This window comes from Geotrypetes seraphini, chromosome 2 (genome assembly GCF_902459505.1).
Source record: "Geotrypetes seraphini chromosome 2, aGeoSer1.1, whole genome shotgun sequence".
In the NCBI taxonomy this organism is placed as follows: Eukaryota; Metazoa; Chordata; class Amphibia; order Gymnophiona; family Dermophiidae; genus Geotrypetes; species Geotrypetes seraphini.
In genome coordinates, this window is record NC_047085.1 from 184,662,411 (window position 1) to 184,680,634 (window position 18,224).

The following is an 18,224-nucleotide window of genomic DNA, read 5'->3' on the forward strand; positions in this document are numbered from 1 at the left end:
CAGACCATGTTAGAGAAGCAGTTTATTCAGTTCCTTACTAACATGGAACCCAAACTGCTTCCTCTTATCCAGCCTGGGCATTCAGCAGACTTCCGCGAGGTTGAGCCGCTTCCTTTGCCCCAGTCTGAACTTACACACTCTTTGCAGGGAGCAGAGTTTCTGCGAGTGTCTGGTCTAGCATCCAAGCACATAAAGCAAGGAGCAGATTCTTTGCGAGCCTCGACGGGAATCCTCACACTCTATACAAGAAGCAGAGTTTTTGGGAGTGCATCGAGGTTCCTCCACCAAGCCTCTGGAGTTTCGATCTACAGCCTCTAGTCCTATTCATCCGATAGCATCGGCTGCTCTTGTCTCTGAGGCGAAGTCTCCTCAATCCTCGAGATCTGGTTCCAGACACAGTTCTCATCGACGGTCGAGGCCTTCCTCAAGGCATCATTCCCGGCATAGTTCGTCTTCTCAAGACAGACCATCTTCCTCTAAGCCTCGATCTACTCCAACCTCGACCAGACCACCGACGCCTCATTCGAGGTCTCCGATGCCGGACCTCGAGGATATTCCGGTTTTGATTGCCTCGTCCAAGTCACCAGGTTTCTTTGATGCCGAAGCTTCATCTTTGACTCATGCTGCCTCGACGTCCTCGAGTCCTTCTCGAGGCAAAGCATTGGCAGACCAGCTATCTTTCTCATCTTTCCTTCGTCAGATGGCTGTGGACTTGAATCTTCAATTACATACTGGCTCAAAATACTCTAAGGAGTATCTAGAAGTCGTGTATCTTCCTCAACCTCCGGCAGAGTCTCTTAAGCTTCCACTTCATAAGCTTTTGAATCAGACTTTTGGTCGATGCATGGAGACACCTTTTTCCATACCAGCTGTTCCAGGAAAATTGGACTCTAGGTATAAAACTGTGCATCGCAAAGGATTTGACAACACTCAGTTATCTCATCAATCCCTCCTTGTCGAGTCCTCCTTAAAGAGGTCCCATTCTTCCAAGGTTTATGCCACCGTTCCTCCTGGAAGGGAAGGGAAGACTATGGACAAATTCGGACGTCGCATCTATCAAAATGCTATGATGTCCTCTAAAGTCCTCAATTATAATTTTCAATTCATCACTTATTTTGAATTTCTGATTTCTTTATTGCCGAAATTCTTGCATATACTCAAATGTACTTTGAATTTCAAGAAGTTATTGCTGACTTACTCCGGTTGCATCTCCTCCAGTCATCTTATGATGCATTAGAGTTGTCTGCTCGAGCAGCTGCTTGCTCTGTGGCTATGCATCGTCTTGCCTGGCTTCGTACCATCGATATGGACCCTAATCTTCAAGACCGCTTAGCTAACATTCCTTGTGAGGGCAATGACCTCTTTGAGTAATCTATCGAGGCAGCCACCAAGAAATTGTCTGACCATGAGAAATCTTTTGCTTCAATTGTCAGACCTAAGCCAAAGCCAGCTCCTGCCAAGCCTGCATGCCCTGCTCTTATCTACCAATGGTGTTATGCTCCAAAGCCGGCTCCATACATTCGCCCTCCTCCTCCTTTTAAGATCCCAACCTTCTGCACCTAAGGTTTCTCTGCTTTTGACTGTTTAAAACAGAGCATAATCTCCACCGTTCTGTCTCTGTCTCATTTTCCCCCTATAGGAGGTCGTCTCCATCATTTTTACGACCGATGGACGTTAATTACCTCCGACCTCTGGGTGCTTACCATCCTCAGAGAAGGATACTCTCTTCATTTCACTCAGGTTCCACCAGAGCTTCCTCCAAGAGAGTATCCTTCCAATCTATCCCAGACCACCCTTCTTCTTCAGGAAGCTCAAGCTCTGCTTCGTTTCCATGCCATCGAACCAGTTCCCTTGGAGCAGCAAAACAGGGGGGTTTTACTCCCGTTGCTTCCTTGTTCTGAAGAAGACGGGCGATCTGCGACCCATTTTGGATCTCAGGGCTCTCAACAAATTTCTAGTCAAAGAAAAGTTTTGAATGTTATCCCTGGCATCCCTTTATCCCCTTCTTGAGCAGAGTGACTGGTTATGCTCTCTGGATCTCAAGGAGGCCTACACTCATCCGGCCTCCCGTCAGTACCTCAGATTTTGGGTGGGGAATCTGCATTATCAATACAGAGTACTACCATTCGGCCTGGCCTCATCTCCCAGAGTGTTCACCAAGTGCCTGGTAGTGGTAGCAGCAGCTCTAAGGAATCATGGGCTTCAGGTGTTTCCCTACTTCGACGACTGGCTCATCAAGGATTCCACGTCTCAAGGGGTTATTGAAGCGACCCAACAGACTACCTGGTACCTCCAAAGTTTGGGATTCGAGATCAATTTTCCCAAATCTCAGCTTCAACCCTCACAGACTCTACAATTCATTGGAGCTGTTCTGGGCACTGTCCAACTCAGAGCATTCCTTCCACAGCAACGTCTGGAAGCTATACTTCAACTCTGTCATACAGTGTCTTCTCGATCTTCCATCTCAGCGAGACACATGATGGTACTCCTAGGTCACATGGCCTCCACAGTACACATGACTCCTTTTGCCAGACATCACCTCAGAATTCCTCAGTGGACCCTGGCATCTCAATGGACGCAGGTTTGCGATCCTCTTTCTCGACACATCAAAGTCACTCCTTCTTTGAAGCAGTCTCTCCGTTGGTAGATGCTCTCTTCCAATCTTTCCAGATGCTTGCTTTTTCAAACGCCCCCACATCAGAAGGTCCTCACGACAGACTCATCGACCTATGCTTGGGGCACTCATCTCAATGGTTTCCGTACTCAAGGCCTCTGGATCGTTAGTGTCATATCAATCAGTTGGAATTCGGAGCGATCCTCAAAGCTCTCCATGCTTTTCAACTTCTACTTCATGACACAGTAGTCCTCATTCGGACGGACAACCAAGTCGCCATGTATTATGTCAACAAACAGGGAGGGACAGGGTCTGCCTCCTTTGTCAAGAAGCTCTGGAGGTTTGGGACTGGGCAATCCGCCACAACACCTTCCTCAAAGTTGTCTACATTCAAGGGGCAAAGAATTGCTTGGCGGACAACTTGAGTCGTCTACTGCAACTTCACGAATGGACTCTCCATTCCTCGCCTTTTCATCACATTTTTTCACAGTGGGAAACGCCACAGATAGACCTCTTTGCAGCTCCCCACAATTACAAACTGCCTCAGTTCTGCTCAAGGCAGATGCTTTTCTTCTGGAATGGATGAATTTTTTCATCTACGCATTTCCTCCATTCCCTCTCATTCTCAAGACTCTGGCCAAATTGAAGAACGATCATGCTACCATGATTCTAATCGCTCCTCGGTGGCTGAGACAACCCTGGTACTCCTTTCTACTTCAACTCAGCCATGCCTTCTACCAGTTTTTCATTCTCTGCTTACACAGAGTCAAGGTTCTCTGCTTCATCCCAACCTGCAGTCTCTACACCTGACAGCCTGGTACCTCTCAACATAACCCCTCTTCAGTTTTCTCAATCTGTAAGAGACGTTTTAGAAGCTTCTAGAAAGCTTACCACTAGACAATGCTATCACCAAAAATGGACTAGAATTTCTACATGTGTTTTTCTCATCATAAGGAGCCTCAGCATTCCTCCTTATCTTCTGTCTTGGATTACCTTTTGCACTTATCCAATTCTGGCCTCAAGTCTACGTCTATAAGAGTCCATCTTGGTGCAATTGCGGCTTTACATCAGCCTATTGAAGGGAAACCCCTCTCTGCTCATCCGGTGGTTTCCAGATTCATGAAAGGACTTTTCAATGTCAAACCTCCTCTCAAACTGCCTCCTGTGGTTTGGGACCTCAATGTTGTCCTTACTCAACTCATGAAGCCTCCATTTGAACCAATTGATAAGGCTCATCTGAAGTTTCTCACTTGGAAAGTGGTGTTTCTCATTGCTCTCACTTCTACTCGACGAGTCAGTGAGCTGCAAGCTTTAGTTTCTGACCCACCGTTCACGGTGTTCCATCATGACAAAGTTGTTCTTCGTACTCATCCGAAATTCCTCCCTAAAGTGGTGTTATCCAGGGACAGCAGGCAGCTATTCTCACAACCCACCCACTTCCCCTGGTTGGCTTCTCTGCTAGCTATCTGAACTAAGGAGACGCGCCCTGTGCTGGGCGGGAAGGCACTCGTGCATGCGCGGTGTGGGCAACTTGAAACTTTGAGTTTCTTCAAGCAAGTCTGCTTGTGAGGCGTCCGCATCCGGGCTCCGTGGATGACGTCACCCATATGTGAGAATAGCTGCCTGCTGTCCCTGGATAACACCTGTTACGGTAAGTAACTGTGCTTTATGTGCCATCATGTTTCTATGTGTCTTTCTATTTCTATGTTATGATGTGATATGTACCTGGGACCTTTTATGTAAAATTCACTGCATTGCTCCCTAGGCTGCGCCACTTCACTGATGGGATGTCTGTGTGGCCAGTCTAGTAAGATTGTTGGCCCCAGACATCCCCAATGACTTGTTTTTGTGCATTTTCTAAAATAGGATGATTTTTTAACCATATTGATTAGATTTTTTTCATTTAAAAATGGATATAAAAGTTTTCTGCAAAATATCCAAAATCAGATTTGGACATCATATTGAAAATGCCCTTCCACTTGTAATAAACCATATTATTTGGGCAAACAATGTGGCAAATTTTTGTGCAAGTCTTGGAACCCAGGCAAAGACTTTCAAAGTGATTAGGCTCTGTATTCAGTGGGCTAGCAGTGTAACTCACATAAGACTGGGGAGACATCCTCCTGCTTACTTTTACAGATCAAAAGCCAAACAGCCATATTTTGAATTAACTGAAGCCTTTTAAGGCTATCTGTACTTGTGCCATGATATAGTTACTGGAAATTGAGCTGACTAGTGATGGTCATGAGTAGGGTTGCCAGATTTCCTCTTTGAAAAAAGAGGATGCCTGGCCCCACTCTGTTCCTCCTCTAGCCCCGCCCCCACACATTTGGAAGTCTTCGTGCATGCGCGAACATTGATGCAATGATGTTGCACGCATGCATATGATGTCATCATAGTGATAGCCGCACATTCACAAATCCTTCCAGATGCAGCCTCAGGACTTCCAAAACCCGGACAAACTACCGGGTTTTGGAAATCCTCCGGGCGCCCAGTCATGTGTGTTATGACTAAGGGGTCCTTTTACTAAGGCACATACTAAATGGTGCACAGCCCAATGTGTACCTTTGGGTACAAGGCACTTCATGCACACTGATTTGTAGCACATGCTAAATCCGTTAAGAGTGCCTTAGTAAAGGGACCTCTGAGTTTGCTAGAATGCTTGAACCGTTGAATAGGTGGCAATTGCAGAAAGCAGAAGGATGTGACAGTACTTGTCTGCTAAAAAATTTAAAGTAGGTATCCACTTTCACTCCCAGACTTATCAGTATATCACACAATCTTAGCACACTGCCATTTACTGCTAGCTTCATCATCAAAATGCTTGACAGATGAAACAGTCGCATTACAGCAGACTTCGTAGAATTTAACACCAGATGATTTTGAGAAAGCCTAATTGTAATCTCCTTTCTACACTCATTCAGCTTTGAGATCACTGAATGCAGATCATCTGTAATAAAGCAGTGATCTGGATATCATCAGCAAATGCATAAAACTCGGCCTGTCCTATCTAGGATTGCTGCTGCAGAACAGAGAGGAGGAAATGCAAGGTTAGGGAAGTGGAGGATGCACATGGGTGGGAATGGAAGTAGGGGCGAGAGAATGCATGTGGATGGAAGGGAAGAGAGCAGGAATGCTGCATGTTGATGGAAGAGAAGGCAAGAGGTGGAAAATTAGAATTGAGGATGTAGAAAATGGGAGAAAACTGAGCATGAAAGATCAGTGCTAAAGACAGATGTAGGGCAGGAGATGATGAAGAATAGAGGAGAGAAAACGGAGCTAAGTTCACAGGCTGAGGGAAGCAGAACCAGAGACTGAAAACAAGATGATTAGAAAAAATAAAATCTCTAGACAACAAAGGTATGAAAAATGATTTTATTTTCAGTTTAGTGACTGAATTATGTCATTTTTGAGAAATTGCATTGCCAGTGTTATTTTGCACTATATAGGAGGAAATATATTCCTTTGTATTTCTTCAGTGTTGCTCTACATGCAGAGTCTGGCATCCCAGTTTCAGTGTAATTTTTGTCTACATTTGTGCTTTTAGTTCTGCACATGAGACTAGGATGGGGTGCTTTAGAAAGATATGAGATGGGTTTTATAAGGGGTTCAGTGAGGATGAAGATGGAGTTGATATGGTCAAAGTAAGGCAATATAAATGGAGTTGAAGGTAAAAGACAAAATAGCCTAGAGGTAAGGGGATGGAGTTTGAGCTGGTGAAGGGATGAGAGGCAGTGGAGGGTAGAGGAGGACTGAGGGGGGAGTGTAGAGGATGGAAATATGGGGGCTAGGGAGTAGAAGAAAGAAGGGGAATAGCAGATTGGAGAAAGAGAAAGACTGAGGGCAATGAGGTTATTGGAAAGGGGATGAGAAGGAAATGAAAAAAAGCCAATAGGTAGTTGAGAGGTGAAAAGGAGAAGACTAGAGGGTGAGAGGGAGAATGAGAGGTAAGAAATCGTATGTGGGTGGATACAGAGGAAGAGTAGAGAAAAGTGGAAAAAAAAGGGAAAAGATTATTGTTAACAAATAAAACAATTAAAACAAATAAAACATGTATGTTTTTAATCAATTTATATGTCCATATATGTATTTGTAGACTCCTGAGGCAGGCCGGTTTGGCCGAAACATGTACATGTTGAGTCATTGAGTCATTGGATGGATGAATAAAGGCATTTGAACCATCAGATAATAACTTTATTTTTCTTTAACGCCATAGTCAAACGACTTCTAGGCGGTTCACATCGAAAGAAGGCTGGACATTTCAGCGAATTACAAATGTGTGAGGGGAATGTTGCAGAAGAAAGGGAGGGAGGAAATGTAAGCGGGGTTGAGAGGGGAGGGGATGTGAGAGGGGGTTGGGATTGCCTGAGAGATTGTTTCGGGTTTGTAGGAGGGCCTAGTGTACTATTTATAGCATTTATAGTATGTTAGAGCTGTCATGGTTTCATAAGTTTGCTATATAGATTTTGAATATGTATTTGCAGGATTTTGTTTTATTTTGCAAAGTGTCTGGCATGTTTGAAAGCATACTCAGAACTAGTAGTTTCCACATCCTGTAGAGGCACCACAAAACAAAAATCAGTCTGCATTAAATGAGGTATCTGTCAATGGAAGGAGCATTTGCTGCTTCCAGTGGCATACCAAGGGGGGTGCGATCCGCCCCGGGTGCAGCCTTAGGGGGGGGTACACAGCCGGCCCGGTCTCTATCGCGCTCCCTCCCTCCTTACTTAAGGTGACCAGCTAGATGACCGAGCAGCAAACCTCCCTCCAGTAGCTTCGGCAGCCGCAGCATGCTAAACAGGCTGCTTCACGGCTTTCTCCTGCCGATGAGTCCCTTTGCCGTGTCACTGATGACATCGTCAGTGACGCTTCACCGGCAGGAGAAAGCCGCAAAGCAGCCTGTTTAGTGTGCTGCGGCTGCCGACGTTACTGGAGAGAGGTTTGCTGCTCGGTCATCTCGCTGGGAGGGTTGGAAGGGTTCACTTGGGGGGGAGAGATAGGAGGGTCAGCGGGGGTTCGGCTGGGATGGGGGAGAAGTGGTCTGCCTCGGGTGCTCCAAGGCTTGGCATCGTTACCTTCTTCGGGCAACAGCAGTATTTACAATTCGCTGCTGTTGCCGGCTTCAGGCCTTGCTCTCTGCCGGGTCCTGCCTACTTCCTGTTTTCATGAAGATAGGACCCGACTGAGAGGAAGGCTTGAAGCTGGCAACAGTAGTGAATTGTGAATGCTGCTGCTGCCCGATGAAGTTCAGGACACCAGGCCTTGGGATGATAGAAGGAGGAAAGGGAGCAGAGGGGGAGAGAATTGGGGAGAGTGTTGCTGTACCCAACTGGAGGGAATAAAATGAGATGCCAGGGCTTGGAGGGAAGAAGAGACGCCAGGGCATGGAGGGAAGGAGGAAGATATGTCAGACCAAGGGAAAAGGAAGGGGGAAAGGAAGGAGGAGATGTCGGAGCATGGAGGGGGAAGGGGATGGAAGAAAAGGAAAGGAGAGAGATGCCGGGAATCAGGGAAGGGATGATGCCAGATGGTGGGATGGGAAGGAAAGAAAGGAGAAGAGAGAGATGCCAGAGCATAGTGGAGGGGGTGGTGACAGAGAGAGAAAGACAGAGAGGTAAGAGAGAGAAAAACAGAGAGGTAACAGAGTTGAAATCAATCATGTACAAAGGCGAGAAGGGGCACGGGATAGATAGTTTATGGAAGGAGCATAGAAAGAGGGAAGATGCCATATGGAAGAGAGAGAGCATAGAAAGAGGGAAGATGCCATATGGAAGAGAGAGAGAGAGAGGGTGGACACTGGATGGAAAGAGCACAGAGGGCAGTAAATGGAAGGGGCGAGAGAGAGGGTGAACAGTAGATGGAAGGGGTAGAGAGAGGGAAACAGACACTGAATGAAAGTGTGGGGGGAGAGGAGGGGCAGCTGCTGAATGGAAGTGTAAGGGAAAGGGGGAGCAGATGCTGGAAGGAAGTGGGGAGGAGAAAGAAAAAAAGGGCATATGCAGGATTGAGGGAAGAGGATAGAGTTAGTTACTGGAAGGGGTGAGGGAAAGAGGTGGCAAGCTATAGGTAGACACAGTGAAAGAGAGAAATTGAGGACTGAATAGTAAAAAAGAATTTAGACAGCGGCAGAAAATAAATTGAGAAGGAAGACCAGGGAAGAACAGGAGGAAGGGAGCGGAGAGAGAGATGTCAGAGCAGGGGGGAAGGAAAGGAGACAGATACCAGACCAATGGGGGGTGAAAGGAGAGATGGAAGGGGAAGGCATACAGTTTCTGGAAAGGGCATAGAAGGAGAGAAGATGCCATATAGGGGCAGAGAGATGGCAGACAGTGGATGGAAGGAAGAGAGTAACAAGAAGATGAGGAAAGCAGAAACCAGAGAAGACAAAGGTAGAACAAAAATTTTCTATTTATTGCTTTAGGAGACATGTATCACTGTTTCTGTGGTGTTGCATTGTATGCAGAGTCCAGCTTCTTGATGGTTCAATTTAACCTTTGTCTATGTATTTCTATTTTATCTCCCCTTTTACAAAACTGTGGAGCGTTTTTTACTGCCAGCTGTGGTGGTAGCAGCTCTGATGCTCAGAATTCTATGAGTGTCAGAGCTGTTACCTCCGTGGCTAAAATCCACACTACAGTTTTGTAAAAGGGGGAGGGGTTAGTTTGTGATGACATATTTCATACTAGGCGAAGGTTTTTTCTGTGTTCTGTGTGTTCGAAAGACATGGTTTTCTGTTAGGATTGACGGTGTAGGATTGATCTGTACTAGTCTAGCTTGTTTAGTTGTACAATGGGTGTATTGCTGTTGTACTGCTCACTGCAGTATGTAAGATGCTGTCTTTTCCTAGGTACTCATATGTGACGTGTGGCTTGTTACTAAAAATCATGTTTTTCGTACAGATGGGGGGTGGGGTGTCAAAAAATGATGGGCCCCGGGTGTCACACATGCTAGGTACGCCACTGGCTGCTTCTGAGGTAATAATCACAATTCAAATATTTTTATTTGGTGACTTCTGAGAAGAGTAGCTCCATTGTTGAGGAATATGAAGTTTGTGAAGTAGAACTGGAGTTTCAGTATTTCTATTAAGAATCTGACCAATCTTGCACTGAATCCAGACTTCACTTCAATAAAAAATAATTTGTTGAATGATGCTATCATTTATAATGCTAATTTGAAAGTGTGGTGAGGGGAGAAAATAAGGGTGGTGGACTTAAGAGTAATGTTAGGAAACTCTTTTTCACGGAGTGGGTGGTGGATGCCTGGAATGCACTCTCAAAAGAGGTGGTGGAGAGCAAAATGGTGACAGAATTCAAAAAATTGTGAGAAGAACACAGAGGATTTCTAATCAGAAAATGAAGGGTAGAAATTGAAGAACCAGGGCTGGAACTGGGCAGACTTGTACAGTATGTTTTCTGTATATGGGTATTCAGGTTGGGATAGACTAGAGAGGACTTTGGTGGGGACTCCAGTAATTTGGGATTGTTTAGATAGATAATTTGAGATGGTTTAGACCAGGGGTGTCAAAGTCCCTTCTCGACGACCACAATCCAGCTGGGTTTTCAGGATTTCCTCAATGAATATGCATGAGATCTATTAGCATACAATGAAAGCAGTGCATACAAATAGATCTCATGCATATTCATTGGGGAAATCCTGAAAACCCAACTGGATTGCGGCCCTCGAGGAGGGACTTTGACACCTCTGGTTTAGACTTTAGATAAGCTGGAGTGAGCTTCGGCAACTCTGGTAGTTATAATCTAAGGACTGTACCAGGCAGACTTCTACAGTCTATGTCCCAGAAATATCAAAGGAAAAAGACAATTTAATTTAATCATGAATTTATAATGCATGTTCATATTTGGGCAGACTGGATAGACCATTGAGGTCTTTATCTGCTGTCATTTACTATGCTACTATGATGTGCAGAAATGTTGCCCCCCTGGTGCTACCCCAAATATTTCTGTCTCGAGCTGCCTCTTGTCTTGATTTTTCCATTTCAAACAGTTGTATATTCACTCCATTTTGGCCTTGCCCTCTATGTTCCACAGAAATTACTCTAACCAAAGTCTTCAGTGACTTTATGGTCAAAACCAAGCGCCTTTTGCTCAATACCATCATTTCCTGACTTTGTTTGAAGTGCAAATTCCAAGTTGCGGATTCTGATGAGCTGAATGTAATTGTTGCCTGCTCTGTTCCACTGCCGTTCAGTCCTCTCTAACTCAACTGAATTGTTCATTTCCAGACCTCTAAACATTTGTGAACTTGTATTGTATCCAGTGAATTTAGTAGCACTGCTATGGAGGTCACAGGTAATGTTGCATCAGCTCCTGAAGCTGATGCTTATTGTAGCTGAAAATACATATCCCAATGGCTTTAATTAGACTGTCTTACCTTTGCCAATTTTAACAAAAAGCAGTCTAGCAAACATATTTTTAATTGACTGCACTCATGGAGAATCTCTGTTTTAAACCTCACTTGGCTTATTCTGGACTCTTCTGAGAAAATGTAGAATATAACATAAGAATGGGGCAGACTGATGGTCCATATTGCCCAGTATTCTGCTTCCAGCCAATCCAAATCACAAGTACCTTGCAGAAAGCCAAATAGCAGCAATATTATTTTGCTGTCAATCCCAGGAACAGCAGTTATTATTATTATTTCTATCTCAATAGCAGAGTATGAACTTTTCTTCCAGGAACTTGCCCAAACCTTTTTTAAACCTAGCTATGCTAATCACTGTTACCATATCCTCTGGTAAAGATATCCAAAGCTTAACTATTCATTGAGTGAAAAAAAATATATTTCTTCATATTCGCTTCAAAAGAATAACCATGTAACTTCATTGAGTGATCCCTAGTCTTACCGTGTTTCCCTGAAAATAAGACTGTCTTATATTAATTTTGGGCCCAAAAAGGCATTATGTCTTATTTTCGGGGATGTCATATTTTTTTCATGTACAATGATCATTTCTTCGTTCCTCTCCTCCACCCCAATTATTTCTATTTCCTTTTTCTCCCCCTCCCCTTGTGCAGTATCTTTCTATCTCTCCCATCCTTTGTGCAACAGAGCCCTTGCAGCTTCTATCCCTCCCATCCCTTGTAGCTTCTATCCCTCCCTTCCTCCCATCCCCCATGTAGCATCTTTCTATCCCCCCCACTGCCGGGTACCCCTCCTTGCCTCTTCCCCCCCCCACCCCCCCGCTGACCCATCTCTCCCTCCCATCCGAACCACGAGACAGAAATAAATATCTTATAACAAACCAGCACCGTCGGCAGTAATCTAGACAGGCTGCTTCGCGGCCTTGGCCGTTCATCTGCCGATAGAGATTTATATCGTGAGCTGGTGAGGTAAATACTCTGATGCTCATAGAATTCCTATGCATTTAGCTCACCAGCCCACAGTAGAAGCCTCCCATTTCTTCTCATTAAAAATGTCTTTTAATCAATTAACTTGATAGCGTCTGAAATTTAAATAACTGCCTACTTCCGGGGGTTGGGGGTGGTGGTGTGTGGGTTACTTGTAATAAAAGATCAAGATATGTTTGATGTAGTAATGCTAAATTGTACTGTGAACTGCCACAAGAGGCAAAAAGTTAAACAAATTGCATATTAACATTGCAAGTATGTAATTGTTTTCTCAGGGTCTTGGTAGACAGACCAAATCTACCGGAGGATCTAGCGATACTGGAGACACGTTAATGTCCCCTCAGCCTCCAAAGAGAAAAGATAGAATAAAACAGGCTGAGACTCGAGAGAATGTTGTGTTTTCTAACAAAAACATCAAAGTCAAGAAAAGTACAAGAACAACAAATTCAGCGTATGTTTTGCAAGATAATGGTAAGAGATGCCATATACATATACCACTGCTTTCTATATTATCAGTGCTTAATAGAATTGTCCATAGTTGCATTCCTTTACCTCTTATGTTTGATGCTAGGGTTTAAGGCGTAGCATGTGCTAATGGACATCAGCATGCAACTATCTGCTGCTGTGGATTTTAAGTCTTTTTTTTCTTCAGTATAGTTTTTTAAAAATATTAATACAACTTTAATATTAATGGAGAAATTCAAAAAGGAGCGCTAACGATTTAGTATGTGCTAACTGATTTAGTGCATGTTAATGATTAGCGTGATAAATGCTGAACCATTATATTGTTATCGCATCTTAGCATTTAGCGCCCCTTGATGAATTCCCCCCTTACTGACTCATGAAGTGCCTTATTTTTCTGTTGCTAAATTCTTTTTCTACAAAAGAAGATTAAAAGTCATGAATCTTCTATGTGGAAATACCAACCTCTAGTGATACTTGAATTCTTTGCATGGTCACATACTGCAGCTTCTTACATGAAAACCTCATGTGATTTGTGTAAAACAGTTGTATGTGAACAAGTATATCATGAATCAATATTTCCTTTTTGCTGAATAATTCTGTTTTTGGAATTTTAGGATCACCTTCTTCTTAAAGGTTAAAAAGTATACTGTTCAGTTCCCTCAAGTTGGTTTATGTTAGGTCGCCTCATCCCACTCTGAGCCTTGTGTGTGCAGCATCATTCCTACATGTTTATTGGGAATTTAATATACTTCTTAACCTGGTATTACATGTCTAGGTGATTTACAATATTAAAATAAAAACCCAAAATTTGAATCAGAAAAGAACACCATTAAATAGGCAGTCTTAATTGGAAAGATCTTCTGTTTACCTCTCCAAACATTCCTTGTCTTCCCCAGCCAGCCTTTGTTCTGTGGAGGTGTAGTAACTGGGGATGGTGTTTTGACCACTCAAATGTCACTCACACACAGGTACATTTATCTTTCAGTCAAAGGGGACAAACTGTTCCTGGAGTTTACAAAGGAGTACATTTTTTCAAGAGCCTATTAGGGGCATAATCGGAAAAGAAAAGCGTCTAAAAACCTGCACTTAGATTTTTTTTGCCTATCAAAACGTCCATGTGCCGATTTTCAAAAACAGTTTTCTGGCAGTCTAGTGGGACATTTTTCCTGCTGTGCATCCATAGATCGAGGGGTGTAAGTGGGTGTGATTTGGGCAGGCTTAGACTTGGACATTTTGCAGCTATAATCAAACAATTCCTAAGATATCCTGGATGGAACTTGGATGTTTTGGGCTAGACCTATTTTAGATGTGTCTAAGCGCTAAACAGGTACCCAAATTGAGCAGATGATTACTGGAGGGGCTAAGTAATGAACCCCCCACCCCCACTCTCCCCCAGTGGTCACATACCCTCTCCCACCCCACAAAGCTCTGAATAAAAAAGTACAAACCTCTCTCTAGAACAGCACCACCAGGTGTAGGAAAGCCTAATAGAGTAGAATACTCTAAATAAGTAGCCTATTGAGTGGGCTAGTGAACCTTAGAGAGGAGAAGCAAGGCCCATAAGCCATTCTAACCAGAACATTTATGGTGGTAAGTATGAGCCCACCAAAACCCTACTCTAGTGCCATATAGGTGCCACCTGAAGCCATAAGGGCTATTGGGGTAGTAGACAGTTAGGTATTGTAGATACTAGGGGAGTTTTTTTTGGGGGGGTTCTAAATTATAAGGGAGTTATGGTGAGTTATATAAGTGGTACTCTTTATGTGAAGTTCACAGTATTGCCTTCGAAGGTGTCCCATAACGTAACAATTAACTTATTTATCCCAGGACAAGCAGGCAGCCTATTCTCACATATGGGTGACATCATCAGCGGAGCCCGGATGCGGAAGCTCGCAAGCAGACTTGCTTGAAGAAACTAGAAGTTTTGAGTCGACCGCACCGCGCATGCGCGAGTGCCTTCCCGCCCAGCGTAGGGTGCATCTCCTCAGTTCTCATTTTTCCGTGGAGCCAAGAAGTCCGTCTTTGACTCTCTGCGTTTAACTTTGTTACTTCGTGCCTTTTCTACACCGCGGTTTGTATTTTTTTCTTCATGAATCGCTGTCTTTTTCTTTTTCTTTCTTAAAAAAAAAAAGAAATTTTATTTTCTTCCGTTCGGCTGTCGGGGCAGGCCACTCGGCCGCAGCCCAGGGACTTCGATTTTGCGGTGCCTGTTTTTCCTCCTATGTCCCGGTCAGCAACGGGCTTCAAGAAGTTTAGCCAGTGCCAGCGTGCGATTTCCCTCACGGACCCACACCGTTGGTGCCTCAAGTACCTTGGGCCGGATCATCAACCGAAGTCGTGTGAGCGCTGTGCTACTCTTCAACCTCAAGCCCTTAAACGTCGTTGTCTTTTGGTGGAGAAGCTCTTCGGGATGGATTCTTCCTCCGATCCCTCGACTTCGAAGGCGACCTCGGCCTCACCTTCGACCGAGACTCCTCCTGCTTCTACCTCGAGCCTCATCAGACCTTCATCGTTTACAACAGCTCTCTCCTCGACGACGTCTGCTGTATCTTCCCCTGTATCCTCAGGTCAGATAGCTCAGCAGAAAGTTCCAGCGATGGTGCTTAAGGTGCCTAAAACTTCCAAGTCGAAGCACATTTACACTGCCTCGGTGGAACCTCCAGCCAATGCAGGTGGTCCGGTTTCAGATGCGGATCCATCCTTGCCGGCTTCTTTCCAAACCATGTTGGAGAAGCAATTTATTCAGTTCCTTACTAATATGGGACCGAAGCTTCTTCCTCTCATCCAACCTGGGCATTCTGCAGACTCCCGCGAGGTCGAGCTGCTTCCTTTGCCTCAGTCTGAGATTGCACACTCTTTGCAGGGAGCAGAGTCTCTGCGAGTATCTGGTCTGGCATCTAAGCACATAAAGCACGGAGCAGAATCTTTGCAAGTGCCTCAGAAGGAATCCTCACACTCTATACAAGGAGCAGAGTCTTTGGGAGTGCATCGAGGTTCCTCCACCAAGCCTCTGGAGCTTTGATCTACAGCCTCCAGTCCTATCCATTCTTTGGTGGCATCGGCTGCTTCTATCTCCGAGGCGAAGTCTCCTCGATCTTCGAGATCTGCTTCCAAGCACCGTTCTCATTGACGATCGAGGCCTTCATCGAGGCATACTTGCAGGCATAGTTCTTCTTCTAAAGAACGTCCCTCTTCAGCTAAGCCTCGATCTACTCCTACTTCGATTAGACCACAGCCTCCTCGATCGAGGTCTCCACTTCCACACCTCAAGGATGCAGCGGTTTTGATTGCTTCATCCAAGTCTCCATATTCTTTTGATGCCTTTTTTTCCTGCCGAAGCTTCATCTTCGACCCAGGTTGCCTCAACAACTTCGAATCCTTCTCGAGGCAAAACATTGGCGGATCAGCTATCTTTCATCTTTTCTTCGTCAGGTGGCTGTTGACTTGGATCTTCAATTAGATGCCAGTTCCAAATACTCTAAGGAGTATCTCGAAGTAATGCATCTACCTCAATCTCCAGCGGAGTCACTTAAGCTTCCTCTTCACAAGCTTTTGTCTCAGACTTTTGCCAGATGCCTGGAGACCCCTTATACCATTCCAGCTGTTCCAGGCAAATTAGACTCTAGGTATAAAACTCTCCATCGCAAAGAGTTTGACAACTCACAGTTATCTCATCAATCCCTGCTTGTGGAGTCATCCTTAAAGAGGTCCCATCCTTCCAAGGTTTATGCCACCATTCCTCTTGGAAGGGAAGGGAAAACTATGGACAAATTCGGACGTCGCATTTATCAAAATTCTATGATGTCCTCTAAAGTCCTTAATTATAATTTTCATTTTATAACTTATTTTGAATTTCTCAACTCTTTTACCTAAATTTTTGAGTTATTTGGATACTCAGAGAAACACTTTGAATTTCAAGAAGTCATTGCTTCTTTATCACAACTCAATTACATCTACTTCAGTCGTCTTATGATGCCTTTGAGTTGTCTGCCCAGACGGCTGCTTGCTCTGTAGTTATGCATCGCCTTGCCTGGCTTCGTACCATTGACATGGATCCTAATCTTCAGGACCGCTTGGCTAATATTCCTTGTGCAGACAATGACCTCTTCGATTAATCGATTGAGGCTGCCACCAAGAAGTTGTCTGAACATGAAAAATCTTTTGCTTCTATTGTCAGACCTAAACCAAAGCCGACTCCTACCAAGCCTACACACCCTCCTCCCATCTACCAGAGGCGTTTTGCTCCAAGAGCGTCTCCTTACACTCGCTCTTCTCCTAAGAAACAGCAGCCTCAGAAGCAACAAAAATCTCAACCTTCTGCTGCACCTAAGGCTTTACAGCCTTTTTGACTATCTCAAACAGAGCATAACCTCCATCGTTCTGTCTCTGACTTCTCTTCCCCCCTATAGGAGTTTGTCTCCATCATTTTTACCACTGATGGATGACAATTACATCCGACCTCTGGGTACTGACCATCATCAGAGAAGGATACTCTCTTCATTTCACTCAGGTTCCTCTAGAACTTCCTCCAAGAGAGTATCCTTCCACTCCTTCCCAGACTGCCCTTCTTCTTCAGGAAGCTCAAGCTCTGCTTCGTCTCCCTGCCATCGAACCAGTTCCTCTGGAATAGCAGAACAGGAGAAAGAATAACCAAGAACCCACGAAAACAGCTTGGAGCAAACTAAATCAACAATGCAAACTGAAACTAAAAGAAAAACATACTACTCCAACCTAATAGGCAAAGAAACCCAAGGCACAAAAAACTATTCCTAATACTAAAAGAACTCACAGACACCAAACCCTATCTGGCCAATAACGGAACCCCACCCCCTCAGCTACACTTTTAGCCGAATACTTTAAAAACAAAATCACAACGGCCAGGTCCACTCTCTCCGGAAGCCCAACCCACCTAGAAGAAATCACAATGCCCCCCCACAGAAAAAGATTGAGCAGCGGGAGACAGAACCTGGTCCCACTTGCCCACAATACAATGGTCTGACCTTAACAAACTCTACAAAAAATACAGCCACATAACCTGTGATCTCAACCACTGCCCTCCTTACCTATTAAAGTCCTCCAGTACCAAATTCCGCGCTCTCCTCTTACAATGGATACAAACCATGCTCACAGATGGCCTTTTCCCGCAAGACCTCAGCGAAATCGTTGTCACCCCGATCCTAAAAGACCCTAAAGGAGCAACAAACCAACCATCCAACTACAGACCCATAGCCTCAATACCATTTTATGTCAAACTAATGGAAGGCCTGGTAGCCAAACTCCTCACCACTTACCTAGAAGACCACAACATATTCCATCCCACACAATCAGGTTTCAGAGACACTACTAGATTCCCTCCTGGACATAGCTAGACAACACCTCAGCACAGGTAGAAAAATGCTGATTATACAGCTGGACCTCACCGCAGCATTTGACATGGTGGACCACAACATCCTACTACAAATACTAGGAACAATAGGAATCGCAGACAAGGTTCACACATGGTTTCAAGGCTTCCTACAATCCAGAACCTTCAGAGTCAAGTTGAACAAAGAAAAATCAGAACCATGGTCCAACCCCTGCGGCATACCCCAAGGATCTCCACTATCCCCAGCTCTCTTCAATCTCTACATTGCATCCCTCGGCACCTGCCTGGACAAATTAGGCTTAACCTCCTATAGCTATGCTGATAACATCACCATTCTCCTTCCTTTTGACCAACCAACGTCCTCCATGACAGACACACTACACAAGACACTTGAAACAGTTGCAACATGGATGAA

The 18,224-nt window shown here is 44.6% G+C and overlaps 1 protein-coding gene across 3 annotated transcripts in view; it reads left to right on the forward strand.

Annotated features, from left to right (window-relative positions):
* The window catches only part of DCDC2 (doublecortin domain containing 2), a 252,645-nt gene that overhangs the window by 111,789 nt on the left and 122,632 nt on the right, over positions 1 to 18,224 (forward strand). For all 3 annotated transcript variants that reach the window (XM_033934506.1, XM_033934503.1, XM_033934504.1), the window contains one exon: positions 12,255 to 12,450. In XM_033934506.1, coding sequence (XP_033790397.1) covers positions 12,255 to 12,450 — 196 coding nt within the window. The remainder of the gene's footprint in view (positions 1 to 12,254; positions 12,451 to 18,224) is intronic.